Source organism: Alexandromys fortis, unplaced genomic scaffold (genome assembly GCF_014885135.2).
Source record: "Alexandromys fortis isolate MF-2015 unplaced genomic scaffold, M_Fortis_MF-2015_v1.1 scaffold_25, whole genome shotgun sequence".
Lineage (NCBI taxonomy): Eukaryota > Metazoa > Chordata > Mammalia > Rodentia > Cricetidae > Alexandromys > Alexandromys fortis.
This window is the reverse complement of record NW_026067904.1, coordinates 10,118,981-10,137,192: the sequence shown is the minus strand read 5'-3', so window position 1 is coordinate 10,137,192 and position 18,212 is coordinate 10,118,981. Positions and strand designations below refer to the sequence as shown.

Here is an 18,212-nt window from a genome sequence, read left to right as displayed (position 1 = left end):
TTCCATTAGGATGGACCATCGGTCTTCTGACTGGTCTTCTTAAAAGAGGAGGGACATTTGGATACAGCCACTTGCATCAGAGAACATACAGGGAGGTTCAGACTGGAAGTCCATGAGATGACAGAGAAGGATGTTAGAGTGACATGCTTACAAACCAAGGGATGCCAAGAGTTGTGTTGAGTATCAGAAGAGGCAAGGAAATGTTCTCCTCTCTAGCCTCTGAAGAGAAATTGTGGGCTTCCCACAACCTTGATTTTGAACATTATGAGAGAATAAATTTACACTGTTTTAAGCCACTTGATTTGAACAACGTTGTTACTTTGCCAGCTGATGTGGGAGTGATTTCTTATTAATAAAGAAACTGCCTTGGCCCATTTTATTGGATAGAAAATTAGGTAGGCGGAGTAGACAGAGGAGAATGCTGGGAAAAAGAAGCTGTGTGAGGAGTCGCCATGGTTCTCCCGTTCCAGACAGACGCAGGTTAAGATCCTCCCTGGTAAGCCAGCTCGTGGGCTACACAGAATATTAGAAATGGGTTAGAACAATATGTAAGAGCTAGCCATAAGGAACTGGAACTATCCGGGCCAGGCAGTGTTTGAAAGAATACAGTTTCCGTGTAATTATTTCTGGGTATAAGCTAGCCATGCGGGCGGCCGGGTGCCGGGGACGCAGCCCTGCCGCTCCTATTTCAACAGATGGCGCCCAGACGTGATGGGCTAAATCCACTTAAAAACCTGAGAAGGCTTAAAAATAAGGGAGAGAGAGTTTAACACAGATTTTTGCTGTTTTGTTGGTGGCGTGCTGTAGAGAGATTCCTGATTCAGCTACAACAGCAGAAAAATAAGCTACATCATTTTAAAGCGCGGCTTCCTGGGGGCTGTGCTGCCAGCATGAACTCTGGCTTTAAAGCATTTCAAGGCTTTTATGGGACTGGATGTTTGTGTTCCGCTTGGGATCGGAGGAGAGTGCTCTGAGACCGTGCAGATGGCTCAGAGCTCCCCGCCTGCACCTGGGCAGAAGGCAGAATCAGGCTTAGGCAGGCGGAAGAGCATGGCGGATTCCTGCCGCTATACAGAGACGCATTTTCAGACTGCGCAGTGCTCTGCATGTCAGATTTGGCTGTAACTTGGATGAAAAGAGTTTCTGTGCTGCACACTCAGTCTCAGAGTTAAACTGCTGAGTGCGGCTCCAATGTGGACTTGCTGTGTGCCTGAAACTGTGAATGGTTCAGGGGCACCAAATGACTCTGAGGCAGGAGCGGCTGCTCCATGCTGAACTGTGCTGATCTCAGGCAGGAACTACCGTAATTACCTTAAAACCGTGCAGTTAAGGTTTAGACTGGGCAGGACACAGGCAGTACCGTATTACCTGTAAATGGTGCAACTTAAGTTTTTAAGAAATGCTTAACATTTTAAGAAATGCTCCTGTATAGTAAAGAAATTACAGATTCACAATAAAACAGATTCAGACACTGTTGGATAAATGTACGTAGGCTTGGGAAAGAGAAGAAAAAGAATATAAAGAATAAAGTTAATGTCTTAAAAAGAAAAAGGGTAAAGTCTTTAAAGAGACAGAGTACAGAAGTACAGAGAGTTATAGATTAAAAGAAATAAAGAAATATAAGCCACGTAAAAATGGAAAATTCACAGAGAGTCTGGATTATGTACATTGTGTTTTCTTTAAAATTTTTGACTGTGAAGGAGCTAAGTACAGAGAGACATTTCATTACATGGGCTGCCAATCTAAACCAAAATGGATATAAGGGTATTATGATTTCAGAATTTGGGTCTAAGGATATGATGCTTTGGAGAGGGTCTTCTTTTGTTTTTGCAGAGGATGAGACCCTGTGGATTGCATCTATTCCGATTTGGTATGATAGACCACGCCCTCCTGAAAGGTTGCTGTGAATACCCTCAAAAAATTGCTTCGCTCAATTGCCAACTGAGATGAAACTAGCATACAGGTTATATCATGAACAACCTAATTAACGACGCCCCTATTCAGCAGGAAGCAGTTTGTAGAGAAAAAACTACGCCCATGTTCCCAAATATTGTTTATAAATGTTCTTTTACATTTAAAGGGGGATATGATATAGATATGAATAATTTGCATTGGTATGGATTTTATGGTCAATTTTGTTATATGTATATGTATTTTTGATCTTGATTAAGGTATTGTGATTGTGTAGTTCATTTAAAAATGTAATGTATAATTAGGAAATATAGGTTGTTAATGGATAATCATCGCTAATACTTAAGCTTGTAGTCATGTTAGTTAGATTTTCTAGATATATAGAGAGATATTTTAGTTAGATAGGCATTCTTCATATCTTTCAAAGGCTGCAGAATATGGCATTTAAGATATTTTAATAACTTAGGGTTTTTCATGACAATGAGACACATTTGCTCCTGGCAGCACCAATCTATTTCAAGAGGAAGATGGGCATCGAAGAGAATCCTTATGGAGTTTGATAGCCATTTGGGCAAGAAACTGCTCTTGCCTGGACTGTTGCATAAACTGGACACAGAGAACCCGCAGAGAGAGGACTGCTGAACTTGCCTAAAGGTGAGATGACCTTTTGGGGTTCCTGCTTCATGAAAGAGTCTGTGAGACATTCTGCAGGACACAGCAAAAAGTGACTGAACTGTCTTTGGAATTTCTTGCTTGATGAGAATGTCTGCTGGATACTATGGGCCTGTAGGCCGAAGATGGATGCCCCAACGGTACAGAGGAACTTTGGGTGACTGTCCAGGCAGCGAGATGTCTCTGTCATTTCTAGAGTTTTCTTATTTCTTGTTTGATAGGTAATATTATATCCTTCTGGAGTCTTTGATGGAGTTGAAGAATGGTTAGTTATAGTTTTCCTTAGTTATGATAAGAGATAAAATAGATATAAATATTGTAACTGTAATTCTTACTTGATAACTGTTTTGTTATATGTAATTTTACTATGTTAAAGTTAAAGCCTTTCTTTTTTGTTTAAACAGAAAAAGGGGAAATGATGTGGGAGTGATTTCTTATTAATAAAGAAACTGCCTTGGCCCATTTTATTGGATAGAAAATTAGGTAGGCGGAGTAGACAGAGGAGAATGCTGGGAAAAAGAAGCTGTGTGAGGAGTCGCCATGGTTCTCCCGCTCCAGACAGACGCAGGTTAAGATCCTCCCTGGTAAGCCAGCTCGTGGGCTACACAGAATATTAGAAATGGGTTAGAACAATATGTAAGAGCTAGCCATAAGGAACTGGAACTATCCGGGCCAGGCAGTGTTTGAAAGAATACAGTTTCCGTGTAATTATTTCTGGGTATAAGCTAGCCATGCGGGCGGCCGGGTGCCAGGGACGCAGCCCTGTCGCTCCTATTTCAACAGCCAGCAATGGGACATGCAACCAATATAGCAGATGCTAGTGGTACCTACCCTCCTCCACACTGACCCACAGCCAGAAATGTCTCCACACACTGCTAACCTCCCTAGGGAGTGAAAGCATCCCAGCCAAGAAGCCCTCATTGGAGCTGCTTCCGTATCCTAGGACTATGCCTATCCCTCAGCTGCTCTCAGGCAGAGCTGTGAAGACCATGGCATAAGGCCTCTTATAGAATGGGAAATGCAGGAGCCTCTGTCCTCTCCTGTTCAGACCACTGATGCCAGCCACCTGAGGGGTATGGAAGATCTACACTCGTGTGCGAGGGAGGACCCAAAGCTTATCCTGGACTCTTGCCGTTCAAGAGTTAAAATGAGACCGGGAAGAAAAAGCAGTTGTCAACGTGCAGACCTTTGCTAATAAGATTTGCAGTTAATGCCCTCCGGCCTTCAGCCAGACCGTCTGCTTCCTGGACACACACATTATGTCACAGCATCGCAGCTTCACAGGGCGACTGGAAAGCTCTGTGTACCAAAACACAATTAGGATGTATTAAGTGACATCCTGGGCCATTGCCTAGCAACTCGCGGTATGAGTCTGGATTTGTCATACAAACCTGAGTAATTAACTCCATTAAGGAAGTGGCTTTCAGATGAGTATTAAACTGGAGGAAGTTATTTTAGGGTCATCTCTAGAGAGCATCTGTAATATTTTTTTTTCAAGTAAAATGCAGAGAATGATCACAAACAGAAGCGGGAAGACATCGCTTCATTACTTTACTTTTCCTCCTCTGCTTTTCTGAGTTTTAGGGCCTAGTCCACCTAGAAGGTAGGACAATACAGTTGTCTCTCACGGCATTTCACATATCTCACTTTGGCTGTCAGATCTGCAGAAATTTCCTTTAGCCGTTTGGGCCACAGTGTCATTCTAAGGAGTTTATATGGCCTAAGGCCCGTCCTTAGCTGACTTCATAGGTGCTGGACGTAGGTGAGTCTGCTCGTGAGCTACGTAGCTGGCTCAGGGAACCAGAATGCGTTGGAAGTGGGACCCAGCTGTTCACGTTGTTTGCACCTGCAGATGAGTGTCCCTGGACGGTGGAACTCCTGCTAGGACATGAGGCAGCCCCAGCAGCTCTCCAGCTCTGCTTGGGAGAGCTTCAGCCTAACCTCCAGCAAATCGTTTCATCCCTGCTGGGCACAATTGTCTCTTGCCCCAGTGTGCTGCCCCAGAGTGCTCACGAGAATGAAAGGAGATATCATCAGGGCTGCTTTTTAAGTTGCTTTCTGAGAGCGAGTGCAGGGATAGAACCCATTTTCTCAGAATATGCAGACTGTCAACAAACAAACCCCAGCCAGACTTTCCCAAGACCCTGATGCTCCACCCAAACCCTTGTAGTATATTCTTCATTGCCATAGCAAGAATTCTGCCAAAAACAAGTGAAATCTCATTTACAGGTAAATGTAATGGCCTAGCATTTAGGTCCACAATAAAGGATATGTTTGCATTGTTTTTCTTTGGAGGGTACCTTCTGCTATAAAAACATGTGTAGTTATTGTAGTAATACAGAACAGTGATTCTCAACCTGTGGGTTGTGACCCCCATCAACAAACTTGCATATTCGAAAATATTTTGCATTATGATTCCTAACAGTATCGAAATTACAGTTATGAGGTAACAACAACAACGAAATCTTTGTGATTCTGGGGGAGGGACGGTTACCACATCATAAAGAACTGTGTTAGAGTGTTGCAGCATTAGGAAGGCTGAGAACCATTGGTCTAGAAAGAAGTAAACAACAAACGTTTGGGCTATTACATTTTGGTTTTGTTAGATGCTCCTTTCCTTACATAACCAAGTGATAATTCAGAATAGCATCAAAGAAACTATGAACATGGCAAGAGTCTGACTTCAACTCTGCCTTGTGTTCATCTATATTGTCCTGGTGGAGGAAAGGACCACCAGCTCGCCAGAGGTGACTGACCTGGTCAGCTGTCTCGTAGCCTCTTTATTGACAGTGGTATACGGAATGAGAAAACTGGTAAGCTCAAAATCCTCCGTGATGAAGAAATGGTTTGAAATAGAGAAGTAAAAAACAAAGGAAACACCATCAGTTCCTTCTTCAAAGGGACAAAGGAACTTGTCTCCTGAAGGCTCTACAAGATGTTGGCAAGCTTTTGTTTTGAAATTACTGCCGTGCCTAGAACAATTTAAGCATTATGAAAATTAAAGTACACTTTTTTACTAAATACTTTAAAAACTAGTCACGGTCCAACCATAGATGTTTTCCAACAGTGTTGTCTGTTTGAATTGTTTGGATAAGTGTTTTTTAAACACTATATTTGTGGTCAGTGTGACCTAGAGAATTTTGGCTAAATCTCTCCTTATACTCAAATTCTGCACACATAGCCTCATCCTGGAGCCGCAATGAAGGACAACTTGGCAGGAGATGTGCCTGAGTGTTTGCCAGGTGTCACCTTCTGCAGCCTCGCTCTGCAGTTTAGAATATAGCTTCAGTATAGCTGTGCTTCTGATGCGCTGAGGCCAGCCCTCCCTGCCTGTTACGATGCATCAAGCTCAAGGTTGCTTCTGCTCAGATATACCCAGATGCATTGCGTTAGCATGTGCATATTTAATAGCAGCAGTTAATTTTATAGTTGTGATTTTAAAAATTTTTGGAGTCGATATAGTATAAAGTTTATGTATCTGGATTCCTGCAATCTGGATTGAAACCCTCCCATCTCCCTTGCTGCCCTTCTGTAGTCCCAACCTCTGGCAAGCAGAGATACATTTTCCATCACTGTGGTTGTGTCTTTTGGAGACTGCCATATGGACTCTAACCATGTAGAACCTGAAGAGATCGTCTTCTTTCACTCAGCATGACAGACAGCCTTGAGAGTCACCAAAGTATCATAGGCTCAAGAGCATCTTGATGTTACCACAGACGACAGTTCTCTTTGGGGATGTACCACAATTGTTTATCTGTTTATCCACTAAAAATAATTTGCTTGACCCAGCCTTGGGCTGTTATGAATAAAGCAACTGCCAATATTTTGATAGTTTCCTGTGACTATCAGGTTTCATATTTCTGGAGTACATGCCCAGGAACAGAATGGCAAGGTCATAGGGTCCTCTATGTTGACAAAATAAAGCTTATGTTTTCATTCTTTTTACAATGAAAAAATTTAACTAGGATACAGTTTATCAACTCCTTATCAGGGATTTTTTTTTGTCACAAAAATTTTCTCCTGTTTCTTTCCGAAATTTTTATGGTATTACATTTTCCTTTTAAACCCATGACCCATGTTGAGTTTCCTTATGTATATAAGAGAATTGAACTGAGGTTCATTTTTCTCAAATATGGAATCTAGTTGTTTCCACAGCACTCGCTGGAAATTCTATCCTCTCTGTTGAATAGTCTTCCACTTTGTCAGAATTAACAGACTGCATTTGTGCCCCGTGTCTGTGCTGTTCTGCCTGTTGATACAAGTATTTGTCCTAATTACTATGATTCAATAGTTCTTCGAGTTGGGCAGAGTGATACTTCTGAGGTCGCCTTTCACCACGGTTGTTCCATTTCTTCTTCCTTACTACATAGCATCTAGAACCAGCTTGTCTGTGTCTATACAAAGTCATGTTGGTCTTTTGTTTGGAACTGAGTTAAACCTAACAGATCTGTCTGGGGAGACATCATCTTGACTGTAAATCTCAGCCCGTAAGCATAGTATCCCACTCCAATCACTTAGATCTTCTATGGTTGTTTTCATTAGCATTTATGTTTCCAACATGTAGAGTTTATAAATTACTTATTAGATTTGTCATTTGTATATTTCATCATAAATAGCACTTTAAAATTTACTCATTCCTATGTACCAATAAAGTAGGTTTTGTGTGTCAGCCATGTATCATGAAACATTGTTAAACTCACTTCTGTATTTTAGAAACATTTTTGTAGGTGCTTATGATTCTTTACATAGACTATCACAGCCTCTGTGAGTATGGATAATTTTACCTTTTCCTTTCCTGTCTCTCTCATCTGTATGTTTCTCATGTGTATTTGTGCAGGGGAAGAAAGGGTTTCCAAACAGCGCTAAAATAGGAATAATGAGGATGGATAAGAATTTTTTTCTCTTTCAAAAATGTGATAAATTAAGCATTTGAACCTGTAAAAAATCAAATGGATTCTAACATTCTTTGTCCTCTTGGTATTTCACAATTGGCTTTTATCCAAAGCAAATAGAAGTAGAAAGATAATACTGTTAGTCACCTGGAAAAAGGGAAATAGACAAGATCGCCTGACAAAATTGGGAGCATAGGGGTAGGGGGAGTAGGGGCGGTGGAAGGAGAAGGTGAGGGAAGAAGGGGAAGGGGGAGGAGAACTTGAGGGAACGGATAGTCAAGATAGTGAAAGGCAGAGATGAGAGCAAGAAAAGAGATAGTTTGATGGAGGGAGCCATTATGGGGCTAGCAGGAAACCCAGCACTAAAAAATTTTCCAGAAATCCACAAGGATGACCCCAGCTAAGACCCTAAACAACAGAGGAGAGGGGGCCCGAACTGGCCTTGCCCTGTAGTCAGACTGATGACTGTCTTAAATGTCACCATAGACCTTCATCCAGTAGCTGATGGAACAGTCAGAGACCCGCAGTGGAGCACTGGAACTGAGCTAACAAAGTCCAGTTGAAGAGTGGGAGGAATGAGAATATGAGCAAAGAGGTCAAGACCATGATGGGGACACCCACTGAAACAGTTTACCTGAGCTAATGGGAGCTCAGCAACTCTAGTCAGTCAGGGAAGGAAACAGCATAAGTCCAAACTAGTCCCTCAGAATGTGGGTGACAGTTGTATGATTGGGGCAAACTGCGGGGCCACTGGCAGTGGAACCAGGATTTATCCCTACTGCTTGACCTGGATTGTTTGGAATCTATACTCTTTAGAATGGATACCTTCCTCAGCCTAGATATAGTAGGGAAGGCATTGGATCTTCCCCAAAGCAATGTGCCTTACCCTCTCTGAGGAGTGGATGGGAGTTGGGATATAGGAGGGTTAGGTAGAGGGAAAGGGAGGAGGGGAGGGAGTGGGAACTGAGATTGGTATGTAAAATGAAGAAAGATTGTTTTCTTTTTTAAAATAAATAATATATAAATTTTAATATAACAAAAATACTGTTAGATAATACTGTTTTCATCATTGAGCAGGTATTGCTTTATATCTATCTATATATGTATGTATATATATGTTTTTCCTCAGATTTGTGTTTGATATTAACATATTATTTCTCTATGAATTTTAGTTAAAATTTATAATTAATACAGAAAAATCAATCTAACTTCTTTGTGAGTGTTTCATTTTTGTAATCTATTAAAATAATAGTTCATGAGTTGTGCAACAAAGCACACATTCTTGACACATGTTGCTGTATCTCAGGAGCAGAAAGCTGTTCTCCAATATTGTCTTTTTTTTTTCTCATTTATCATTCCCTGTTCTTGCCTGGATGCCCTTTATGCCCTAGAAGGCCTACAGCAGAATACGTAAAGCTTACAGGTTGTCATATTATAACACCTGCCTACTAATAAAAACAGAATGTTTTTAACTCTCTGCTTGGAAAATTGTAACAGAAATTTGAAAACATTGCAGGAGCAGAGTCCATTACTAACAAAGAATCATTACATCACCCTATCTTTCTAGAAAATTCTGACCATGATTCCAACTGAAGAAGAGAAGCAGAAAATCCAGGAAGCTCAGCTGGCCAACCCTGACGTGCCCCTGGGCAGCGCCGAACAGTTCCTTCTCACACTCTCTTCCATCAGCGAGCTTTCAGCTCGGCTCCACCTCTGGGCATTCAAAATGGACTATGAGACCACAGAAAAGGTAGGCAGGCCACAGGAGCGTCCCCTAGCCCCGTGTGGAGGCCAGGGTTTTTCACAGTTGGTGGATATTAACCTGGGCAAGACTCATTCTTGACACAGCATTTGGAGGGCAGCTGATGGTGACTGAGTCATAGCTCACACACTGTGTGTGTGTGTGTGTGTGTGTGTATGTGTGTGTGTGTGTGTGTGTGTGTGAATTGCATCTGTACTAGGTGATGCGTGCCTTCTTGACGCAGCCTCAGATGCTGATGGTGGGTGGCAAATAAATGATGTTTAGCAATCAAAAGTTACCAGATTGTATTTTCACTGTAGAAAATAGAGAAAAGCAGAATGTGGGAAAAAAAACCTATTATCCTTCCACCTGATGACAATAACCTAAACTGTGCCAGACACAAAGACATACACACACAGGTTGGGATGGGCTTAGATGGCAAAGGTACTGAGACCCTTCTAAAATAGCAGTGGAAGAGACATCAGCGTCCTTCCTTCACTGGCTGTGCTGTGTGACTTCCCTAGGGAGCTGTGTACAAGTGTCTCTCTACCCCAGACAGCAACAAGAGCAGACCAAAGAAGTCTTCCACCCAAGACTAACTCAGTGAACCGGAGTTTATCAGGGTCACTTACATGAGGGTGGGTCAGGGGTTACTTATAAGAACATAGATAACTCTAAGGGAGCTGTAGCACCATGAAGCCCATTCCTGGGTTGCCCTGCCCAATACTAACAAACAGAACGTTGGAAAAGTACCCCTTTCCCCAGAAGTTGTTAGGACTTAATGTAACTTGGGGAGGGGCCTTATGAATCTTGTGTTTAAGGAATTTCCTGAGACATGTAAGTTTAGTAACTTCCTAAGTCCCTTTTAGGGATTTTGATTTGGAAGGAGACATTAAACAACAGGTCAGTGGAATGCTTTTGTGAGCTGAATAGGGGCCAGTGGGACTTAGTACCAGAGAAGATGGAAATTGGAGTCCAGAGGAGTTAACATACTGCTGCACTAGAGAACAGCCATAAACAGTGATGCTGGAGGAAAGGGTATGTGACTAGCTGTGGTGAGTACTACACTGGCAAGGCAAGGCTGCTCGAGAGTCTAAAGTTGAACCTCCTGATGTGGGGACTTCATAGGTTGAGGCCTCTGAGGAGCAGGGCAGGTCAAAGGTCTGAGGGAGTGAGAGTAACAAGAGCTGGCTTTCCAGCATGCCCAATCCGAAGCCCAGAGGCTTCATGCACCTTAGGATAGCTATGCATATCCTTCAACACAAATTCTTAAATGTATTTAAAATATGGATCTGGGTTTCTGTAACTAAATTATGTGCTTCTTGACTGCCGACTTTGTAGATGACAATGCCATGTCACAGTGTCCAAATATTGGACACATCTATGTGAGTAACGTGGGCTAAGAGGTGGCCAGCATGGGATGCCTAGAGGGGGCAGGAGGAAACTGTGATGATGCAGAGACTGTGAGGACACAGCATGTACAGTCATCTGCCACAAAGAAGAAGGACAAAGAGGAACCTGTGATGCCGGTGCTGAGGGAACACAGAAAGAAAGATGGTTTCTGGAGGCAGCCATGGCTGGCTGGGGAGAGGGAGTGGAGAGAAAGGCCTGAGGGTCCTGCTTGAGTTGCATAGGACCAAGGGTCTTCATTGCGATGTCTGCGGGTAGATTCCTATCTGCCGCTGTTCAGGCTGTTCAGGACTGTCCTTATCTCGGATGCCTTATTGTTGTGGACCACACAAACCTGGAAAAGGAAAAAGAAAACCAAGATGTGTATTCTTTCTCATCTCCTGCTTTCTTTTTATCTGAAAGGAAGTGGCTGAACCACTTTTGGACCTGAAGGAAGGAATAGACCAGTTGGAGAATAACAAGACTCTGGGCTTCATCCTGTCCACACTCCTGGCCATTGGGAACTTTCTAAATGGAACCAATGTAAGATTTCCCAGTCCCTTACTCTCCGGCCTCCTTTGTCACAGTCTCTGCTGTCATTTATCAATGGATCTGTGCCTTTGATTCCCTGAAGGACAGTGGAACAAGCTGCTTTTATGTCTTCTTGCTTAAAATTCAAAGCTTTCTGTCCTCGAAGTATCAGGCCCCATTCATTTGAATAGGAACTCTTCTATAAGAAAGCTTGAAAAATAAGTACATGGCCCTTACAGGGTATGACTGCTCTAAAAAATTAACACCAGGGCATTTTCATCCAGAAAGTTTCTTTTTCTCAAATCTTATCACTCGAATATTTAAGCTTACACACATTCCTATATTCTTTTAAAGATTGATTTTATTTCTAATTGAGTATGTGCATATACATGAGTGTAAACACTCATGGAAGCTAGAGGCTTTGGATGCCTTGGAGATAGAGTTATCAGTGAAGTTGCAAACCCTCCAATGTAGGTGCTATGATCCAACCAGTCCTCTGCAAAAGCAGTATGCCCTCTTTAACTGTTATAATTATTTTCTTCAGGCCTGATATTCTTTTTAAAAAGCAAATGTATTGGTTTCTGCTGTTGGCCTGAGTCTAGTCAGAAAGCAGACTTTCAGTAATGGCCAGAGGAGAAAGAAACTGTTGGTATGCAGGTGCCAGCGACCTGTGAAGGTCCTGGGAGATGGCTCTGGGGTGTGCTGGGTGTGGCTGTTCCAGTTTGAGCAACAGAGGAATAATTGTGTGGCTCACTGGTCATGGAGAAACTAAACGTCGGGCTACTGTAGAACATTGATTCTAACCACCTTCCCTGTTGAAAGAGCCCATGTAATACTGATTTTTCTCATGTCTTTATTCGATGTCACCAAACAGGCCAAAGCATTTGAGTTAAGCTACCTCGAGAAGGTTCCAGAGGTCAAAGATACCGTGCACAAGCAGTCACTTCTCCATCACGTGTGCACCATGGTGGTGGAAAACTTTCCAGATAGCTCAGATCTGTACTCAGAGATCGGGGCCATCACCAGGTCAGCCAAGGTACGTCCCTGGCCTTGGAGGCACTGGCTTCGTGGGCCTCACTGTTGGGTCTTCACCTCTGTTCACAAGCCATTTGGTGCAGCCTGTACTGCCTGCTCTGGAGCTCACAATTATGACTCATTTCATGCCATTTCTAATGAACTTTTAAGATCTTTTTCCTATCTCTGGTTCTGGGTCGGATTCTTTCCTACTGAGGTATGCGGGGCAAGCTTGCCATGCGAGCCTCACTCCAGTGTCCACTGGCGAGAGAGAGTGCTAGTTTCCAGACTATTCTCTCCAGTGTTGCAAATATTCAGCCTGCTTTAGGTAAGCGTATCAGAGGCAAATATATCAAAAAGATGCCATCTGGCTCCTCCTGAGATGTCACAGTACCCAGGATGAGATCTGGAGCCAGAAACCTAAGTATGCCTGGCCCCAATGCTCAGAGATTGGCCGTTCCAATGATCTTACACACAGGGAACATTTTTACAGGGCTATAAACAGTATATGGCTTTGGACCCTCGGCTGCAGGCTCTTAAAGTTCAGACTTAATATCTTCGAGCACATGGCTGGTTAGGGAAGAGACCGTTGTAGTATGTGGTCACTTAGCTGCCTGCAAGATAGGGGGACCATTGAGTCAGACCAATACCCAGGGGAACCCCAAACACAACAGAATTTTGAAGGCTATAGAAGCGCTGGAAGCCAGTCCACTATGGAGGAAACTTCTGGAAATATAGTAGGCTTGGACGTGTGCGTGGAAAGTATTAGGATCTACTGCACTTGAGGATGAGGTGTGACTGGAGAGTAGCGTGGCCAGGAGTCAGGGTTACAGAGGTCTCCTTGAAGGAGCACCCTTCACTGTCATCACCCATTGGATTGGCACGTGACCTGGTAACTAGGGCTTCCTTTACCCGCCCCAGGAATTACAACCTGGCAGTTACCAGGTACACCCAGCAGGAGCCCTCAGTTGGATTCATAGTGTCCCTGTCTTGAGGCAAAAAGAGGCCCAGCCAGTGGTTTTCTAGTCCTGACAGAGCTCACAGAAGGCTTCTCAGAATGGAGTCCTCTGTTCTGTAGTGGGCACTAGGCTGTGGTCTTTACACATAGGAAGTGCCCTAAGCAATGCAGAAAACCCCTCAGATGTCCCTGTAGTCGCTACTGTACCACCTCCACAAGTCATTCCTCAGAAGGCTTTGATAGCAGTTCAAGACCAAAACCAGTTCGCCTGGAGTCCCTTCCTTTTGGCCTTGTTTCAGAGCCTCCCAGAACACCTGGGTTCTATTTGGTTCTGTCCTGGGCCCGTGTCAATACCAGCCCTCTCCCAATGCCCGCTAGACATTTCGTTGTCATTTAAATTGCTGCATAATGTACCTTGCCTGCATACTAGCCACACCAGCCCACACTGCCCACAATAGTTACACTAGATGATGGCTGTTCAAGAATCATGTCTTCCAACAGAAGACCGTGTGGCTATCTGCTGCCCTTTCTCAGACTTCACGGAGTGTTTGTAGCTTGGAGCACTAAGCCTTGCTTTCCTGGCCTCAGGAATCCTCTTACTCCTAGTCTTTCTCCTTCAGGCTGCCTTTGTTGACTTGATTCTGTACCGGGCGGGCTTTTTCTTTTGGGCCATCAACCAGCTCCCAAATCAGGACATTGAGACTTATTAGTTTTGAATGCTCGACCTAAGCTTAGCTCGTTTCTGGCTAGTTCTTTTAACTTACATTACCCGTTTCTCTTTAGCTACCATTTGTCTTGGGTCTTTTTACTTTTCTTCCTTCTGTATACCTTACTTTCAGTGCTTCTCATGTCTGACTGACTGGCTGCTGCATGGCTTCTGGCCCCAGGTGTCTCCCTTGTTCTCTCTTCCTCCTCCTCTCGTTCTTCGTTTTAAGTCTAGATTTTTCCTCCTATTTATTCTCTCTCCCTTTCAGCCCCATCTATCCTCTGTCTGCCTACCTATTGGCCACTCAGCTTTTTATCAGACCAATCAGATGCCTTAGGCAGGCAAGGTGAAACAGATGCAGCACATGTTTACATAATTAGACAAACGCAGAATAAAAAAAAATGTAACACACCTTTACACAGTTAAATATTCTGTAGCATAAACAAAGGTAACACATCTTTGCCCAGTTAAAATAATATTAATATTAAGATAATATTCTACAACATGTCCCTTCCCTTGTCTTCTGTGGGTGGGGCTGGAAGTACAAGGTCATTCCTGCCAATCCTGTGTGGGTCTTCCCTTCTAGCGCTACTGCTCTCCCTGTCTTGACCATCAAGGTCATCTCCTGATCTGCTCTTTCAGACGTCTGTCTGTCTCACTTTCATTCCCTCCCACTGCTGCTCACTTCTTGTCCACCTCGGCCTTTGCATACAGCCCATTTCCACTTGCTCGTCTAGTTCTTTTCCTGTCCCTTTCAGTGTCCTGCCCACTCCTCATCTCATTCTACCAAACCTGGTGCTCCAAGGGTATTTTTTCTGGACTAACTAACCCTCTACATTACCTTATAAAGCCTCAGATGGGGTCTATTGTCCTTCTGAACTCTTTGCACTTCCCAGAATACTTGTTCACGCTCTTTCTCAAGTGTGTGCGTGTGTAGCTTGCATTAACTCTCAAGCCACTCTACCTCCACACACACAGCGTGGAAGGTACTGTAGACCCCTCAGAGCTTAGTCTACGGGATAAAGTTACTTGATGACAGGAACTCAGTTGCATCCTGCACTTGTCTCTGTGTACTTATGGGGATCTCTGTACATTTAGTACCTGATATAGGGAGTGTTGTGCAGTAGGTATTCCGTGAGTGTTGGATGGATTTATTAATGATGGATGAAACCAATCATGTTTTCATATAAATTGTGAATTGTGGCGAAGAGAAGTCAGCTGTCCATTGCTGGCTGGGCACAGCAGGGCCTCTGTGACTGGGAGAAGTTCCTTAGCCTTTAGTAAAATATTAGCCCTGGAGAACAAGAGGACCCTGAAAAGGTTTATGAGACGTCTACTCAGCTCATCGTGTACTAGGTTCCTTCATTTCACATTTGAATTTACAGTTCCCAAAGATTCTCAGGACACTTCTTCCCAAACAAGGCAAGACAAGGTGACTCCTGTATTGGGTTCACGTGGAGAACGGTTTTATCACTAAATAAATTGATGTGGAGATAATGAAAAATACACATGTGAATCATTTTTTAGGCCATAAATATGTTTATTTCAACATGTAAGTTCGGTTTTATTCTTGTTCCCTCCCTGGGGCTTTGGGCTCCCGGCTCCGGCTGGTGTCCAGTTGTTTCATGCATTTGCCGTGTTCTCTCTCCGCCCGATTTTCAGGTTGACTTTGATCAACTTCAGGATAATTTATGTCAGATGGAGAGAAGATGCAAGGCTTCATGGGATCACCTCAAGGCAATTGCAAAACATGAGATGAAACCAGTTTTAAAGCAGCGGATGTCAGAGTTCCTAAAAGACTGTGCAGAGCGAATTATAATTTTAAAGATCGTTCACCGGAGGATAATTAACAGGTGTGTGCACAGAAGAAGTTACAGAAAACTGAAAATAACTTAAACCCAAAGATCAGAAAGTTCAATTTACAAAAATGTTACTGTGTATTCTAGGCACTTAGAAGGTACTCCTAAGATACTGAAGTCTTGATATCTATGTATGCAAAACAGTACCATTGAATCCTAATTAGAAGGAATGTTGGGGATACGTGAGTGAAAAAACTCCCCCTTGACCCAGGAGATGCTTTTGTAAGATCTCTGGATACTTCTCCGCAGCTGTTGGAGTCATGCCACCTACAAAGAGCCTACTCCTCTGTGAGACTGCTCTCCTCCTCAGGAAAGTTCTTTCTTGTATCTGACCTACACTCAGCCCCTGAAGACCCTCTGGTAGTGTGTTCTCCAGCTACTCTCCAGCATGTATACATGAGTGAGGACTGAACCCTAACCCGGGGCCTCTCCTCTGCACCAGCCTTCCGCAGAGTCTCAGGATCCAGGAGGACCAGGATCCTGTAGTCATGCTTGATTTTCAAGGAGGCTGGTGCAGGTCTGTCAGGTCTAGTATGGCTCGGTACCTATCTGTGCTACTTCCTTTTAATCCAGGCAGAGTCCTGGTCTGCCTACCTCTCATGCAAGGATGGGTCACTCTTTGATGAGCCATCACCTTGTTTTGATCTTCATCACAGCGATATAGGAACATCTGCAACCCTCTCTTTTTTCTTTATTCAATATTTCCTTCTAGTATTCTTAAACCCATATAGGACTTTCTAAACCTGATGCTCTTATCTCCCCGTAGCCTGCTCCTTCTTGCATCATTTTCTGCTTTGATGAACGTACTTTCTCAGGCCTTGTGTGATATAAATGCATAGTGTTGGTGTGTGTCCATATGTGCATATATGTTCATATGGAAGTCAGAGGTCAACATCAGGTGTCTTCCTCAGCTCTTTTCCCGAGTCTCTCACTGAACCTAGGGCTCACTGAATGAACTTGATGAGCTGACCCGGAAGCCTCTAGATTCTCCTGTGTCTATTGCACCAATGCTGGCGGTACAACCTGCACTTCCATGCCCAGCATTTTGTGTGGGTTCTGGGACTCTGAACTCACCTAAGGTTGCACAGCAAGTTCTTCATCTACTGAGTGATTTCCCCACCAGCCCCTCTTTCTTGGCCTTGATGGTAACTTGTAAGGAAAAGTGGGGGAGAGGGATGTAAAGTACTGGACAGGATAGCAATTTTGGGAAAAAAGTATTATTTTAAGTTGGTGTCTAGCCATTAATGAGAACTTTTGGGATTAAGCTGTTTAACTATAAACCCCCTAACTACACTTCATCCAATCACATCTACATTTCAATTACCTTATATTGCTTTTGTGTAAGAGAATTTTATAAAATATTTTATCAAGTTTCTCACTCAAATTATACTATGCTTTAGATATGGTTATAAAAGGGGAAGCAGAGGATACAGGCTGGTTTGACCATTTATTCTTTTTATTATGCAAGTGATTACCAACTTTAAAAAATATGAAAATAAACAATTTCCATTTGGAGTCTTGTAAAACTAGGGCAAAACATGAAGATCTTGCAAAGCTGTTGTCCCTGCTTTTATTAACCATTTTATCCAAGATAGATTAAAAACTTGTTTTAAGAAGCCATTCCTTACCATATGTTTGCTTGAATTGATCCTTTCAAGCTGGTCATGTGGATGTTGGTTGCTCCTGATTGACCCACGTTCATAGATCTTCACGGTTGGCCATCCCATTGGGGATGACCAGGATGGATTAGAAATGTATCATAGCTGTGGTTGGTACTGAAGGTTTCATGACTGACAGGGGGGTAGAAGGTAGTGTGCAGCATAAACATCCACCCTTTAGAACTCTGGGTTCAAATGAAGTCTTGTAGGAGCTTGGATTATAGGATGAATGAGAGCAGAAATTTATTGCTAAACTGGGTGGACTAGAACTGGGTCCTCCTGCCTTGCTTCATGTCCTTAAACACTGCCCAGAAGCATAGCCCAGACCTACTAGGGTCATCTTTCACCCACGTACTGGGAAGTAGACCCAAAAAAAAGAACTTTAAATTAGGGCCTTCTACCTTGTAATCAATACCTACATAAAAAGTTTCAGATGAGAAAGTTGTATATGATTTCACAACTCTTGCTCCAGGCAATACTTTGCTTTCAAGCAATTCTTGGCTTTCAAAACCTCTGACCTTCCCAGAAAATCCTGTTTGGGCTGCTGGCACCCACACATTTGCCTTTCGTTTTATCCTCCTGCCCTAACAGCTTGACTGGCCCCATGGATCATGTGCAAACTCACCCGTTCTTATGGATCCACCAGTTAGCAGTGACTGTGAAAGACCCGTGAGAGAAAGCAGCTGCCACCATGTTCATCTTAATAATTTTTGATTTATAAACATAGTAACTGAAATAAATTTTTGTTCAACTAATTTGGTATAGCCTAGTTAAATTAAGATTGCATATATAATATTACAAGAAAAACGTTTCGAAATTCTTTGAAAGATTGGTAGGCGTCTCTTTAGAACCCGTTTTTGAAGTACATTATCTGTACACAT

The 18,212-nt window shown here is 43.1% G+C and overlaps 1 protein-coding gene across 8 annotated transcripts in view; it reads left to right on the top strand.

Moving 5' to 3' along the window:
- Positions 1-18,212, top strand: part of Fhod3 (formin homology 2 domain containing 3) — a 412,004-nt gene that overhangs the window by 379,469 nt on the left and 14,323 nt on the right. For all 8 annotated transcript variants that reach the window (XM_050134860.1, XM_050134859.1, XM_050134858.1 and 5 more), the window contains 4 exons: positions 9,043-9,225; positions 11,029-11,148; positions 12,011-12,172; positions 15,477-15,667. In XM_050134860.1, coding sequence (XP_049990817.1) covers positions 9,043-9,225; positions 11,029-11,148; positions 12,011-12,172; positions 15,477-15,667 — 656 coding nt within the window. The remainder of the gene's footprint in view (positions 1-9,042; positions 9,226-11,028; positions 11,149-12,010; positions 12,173-15,476; positions 15,668-18,212) is intronic.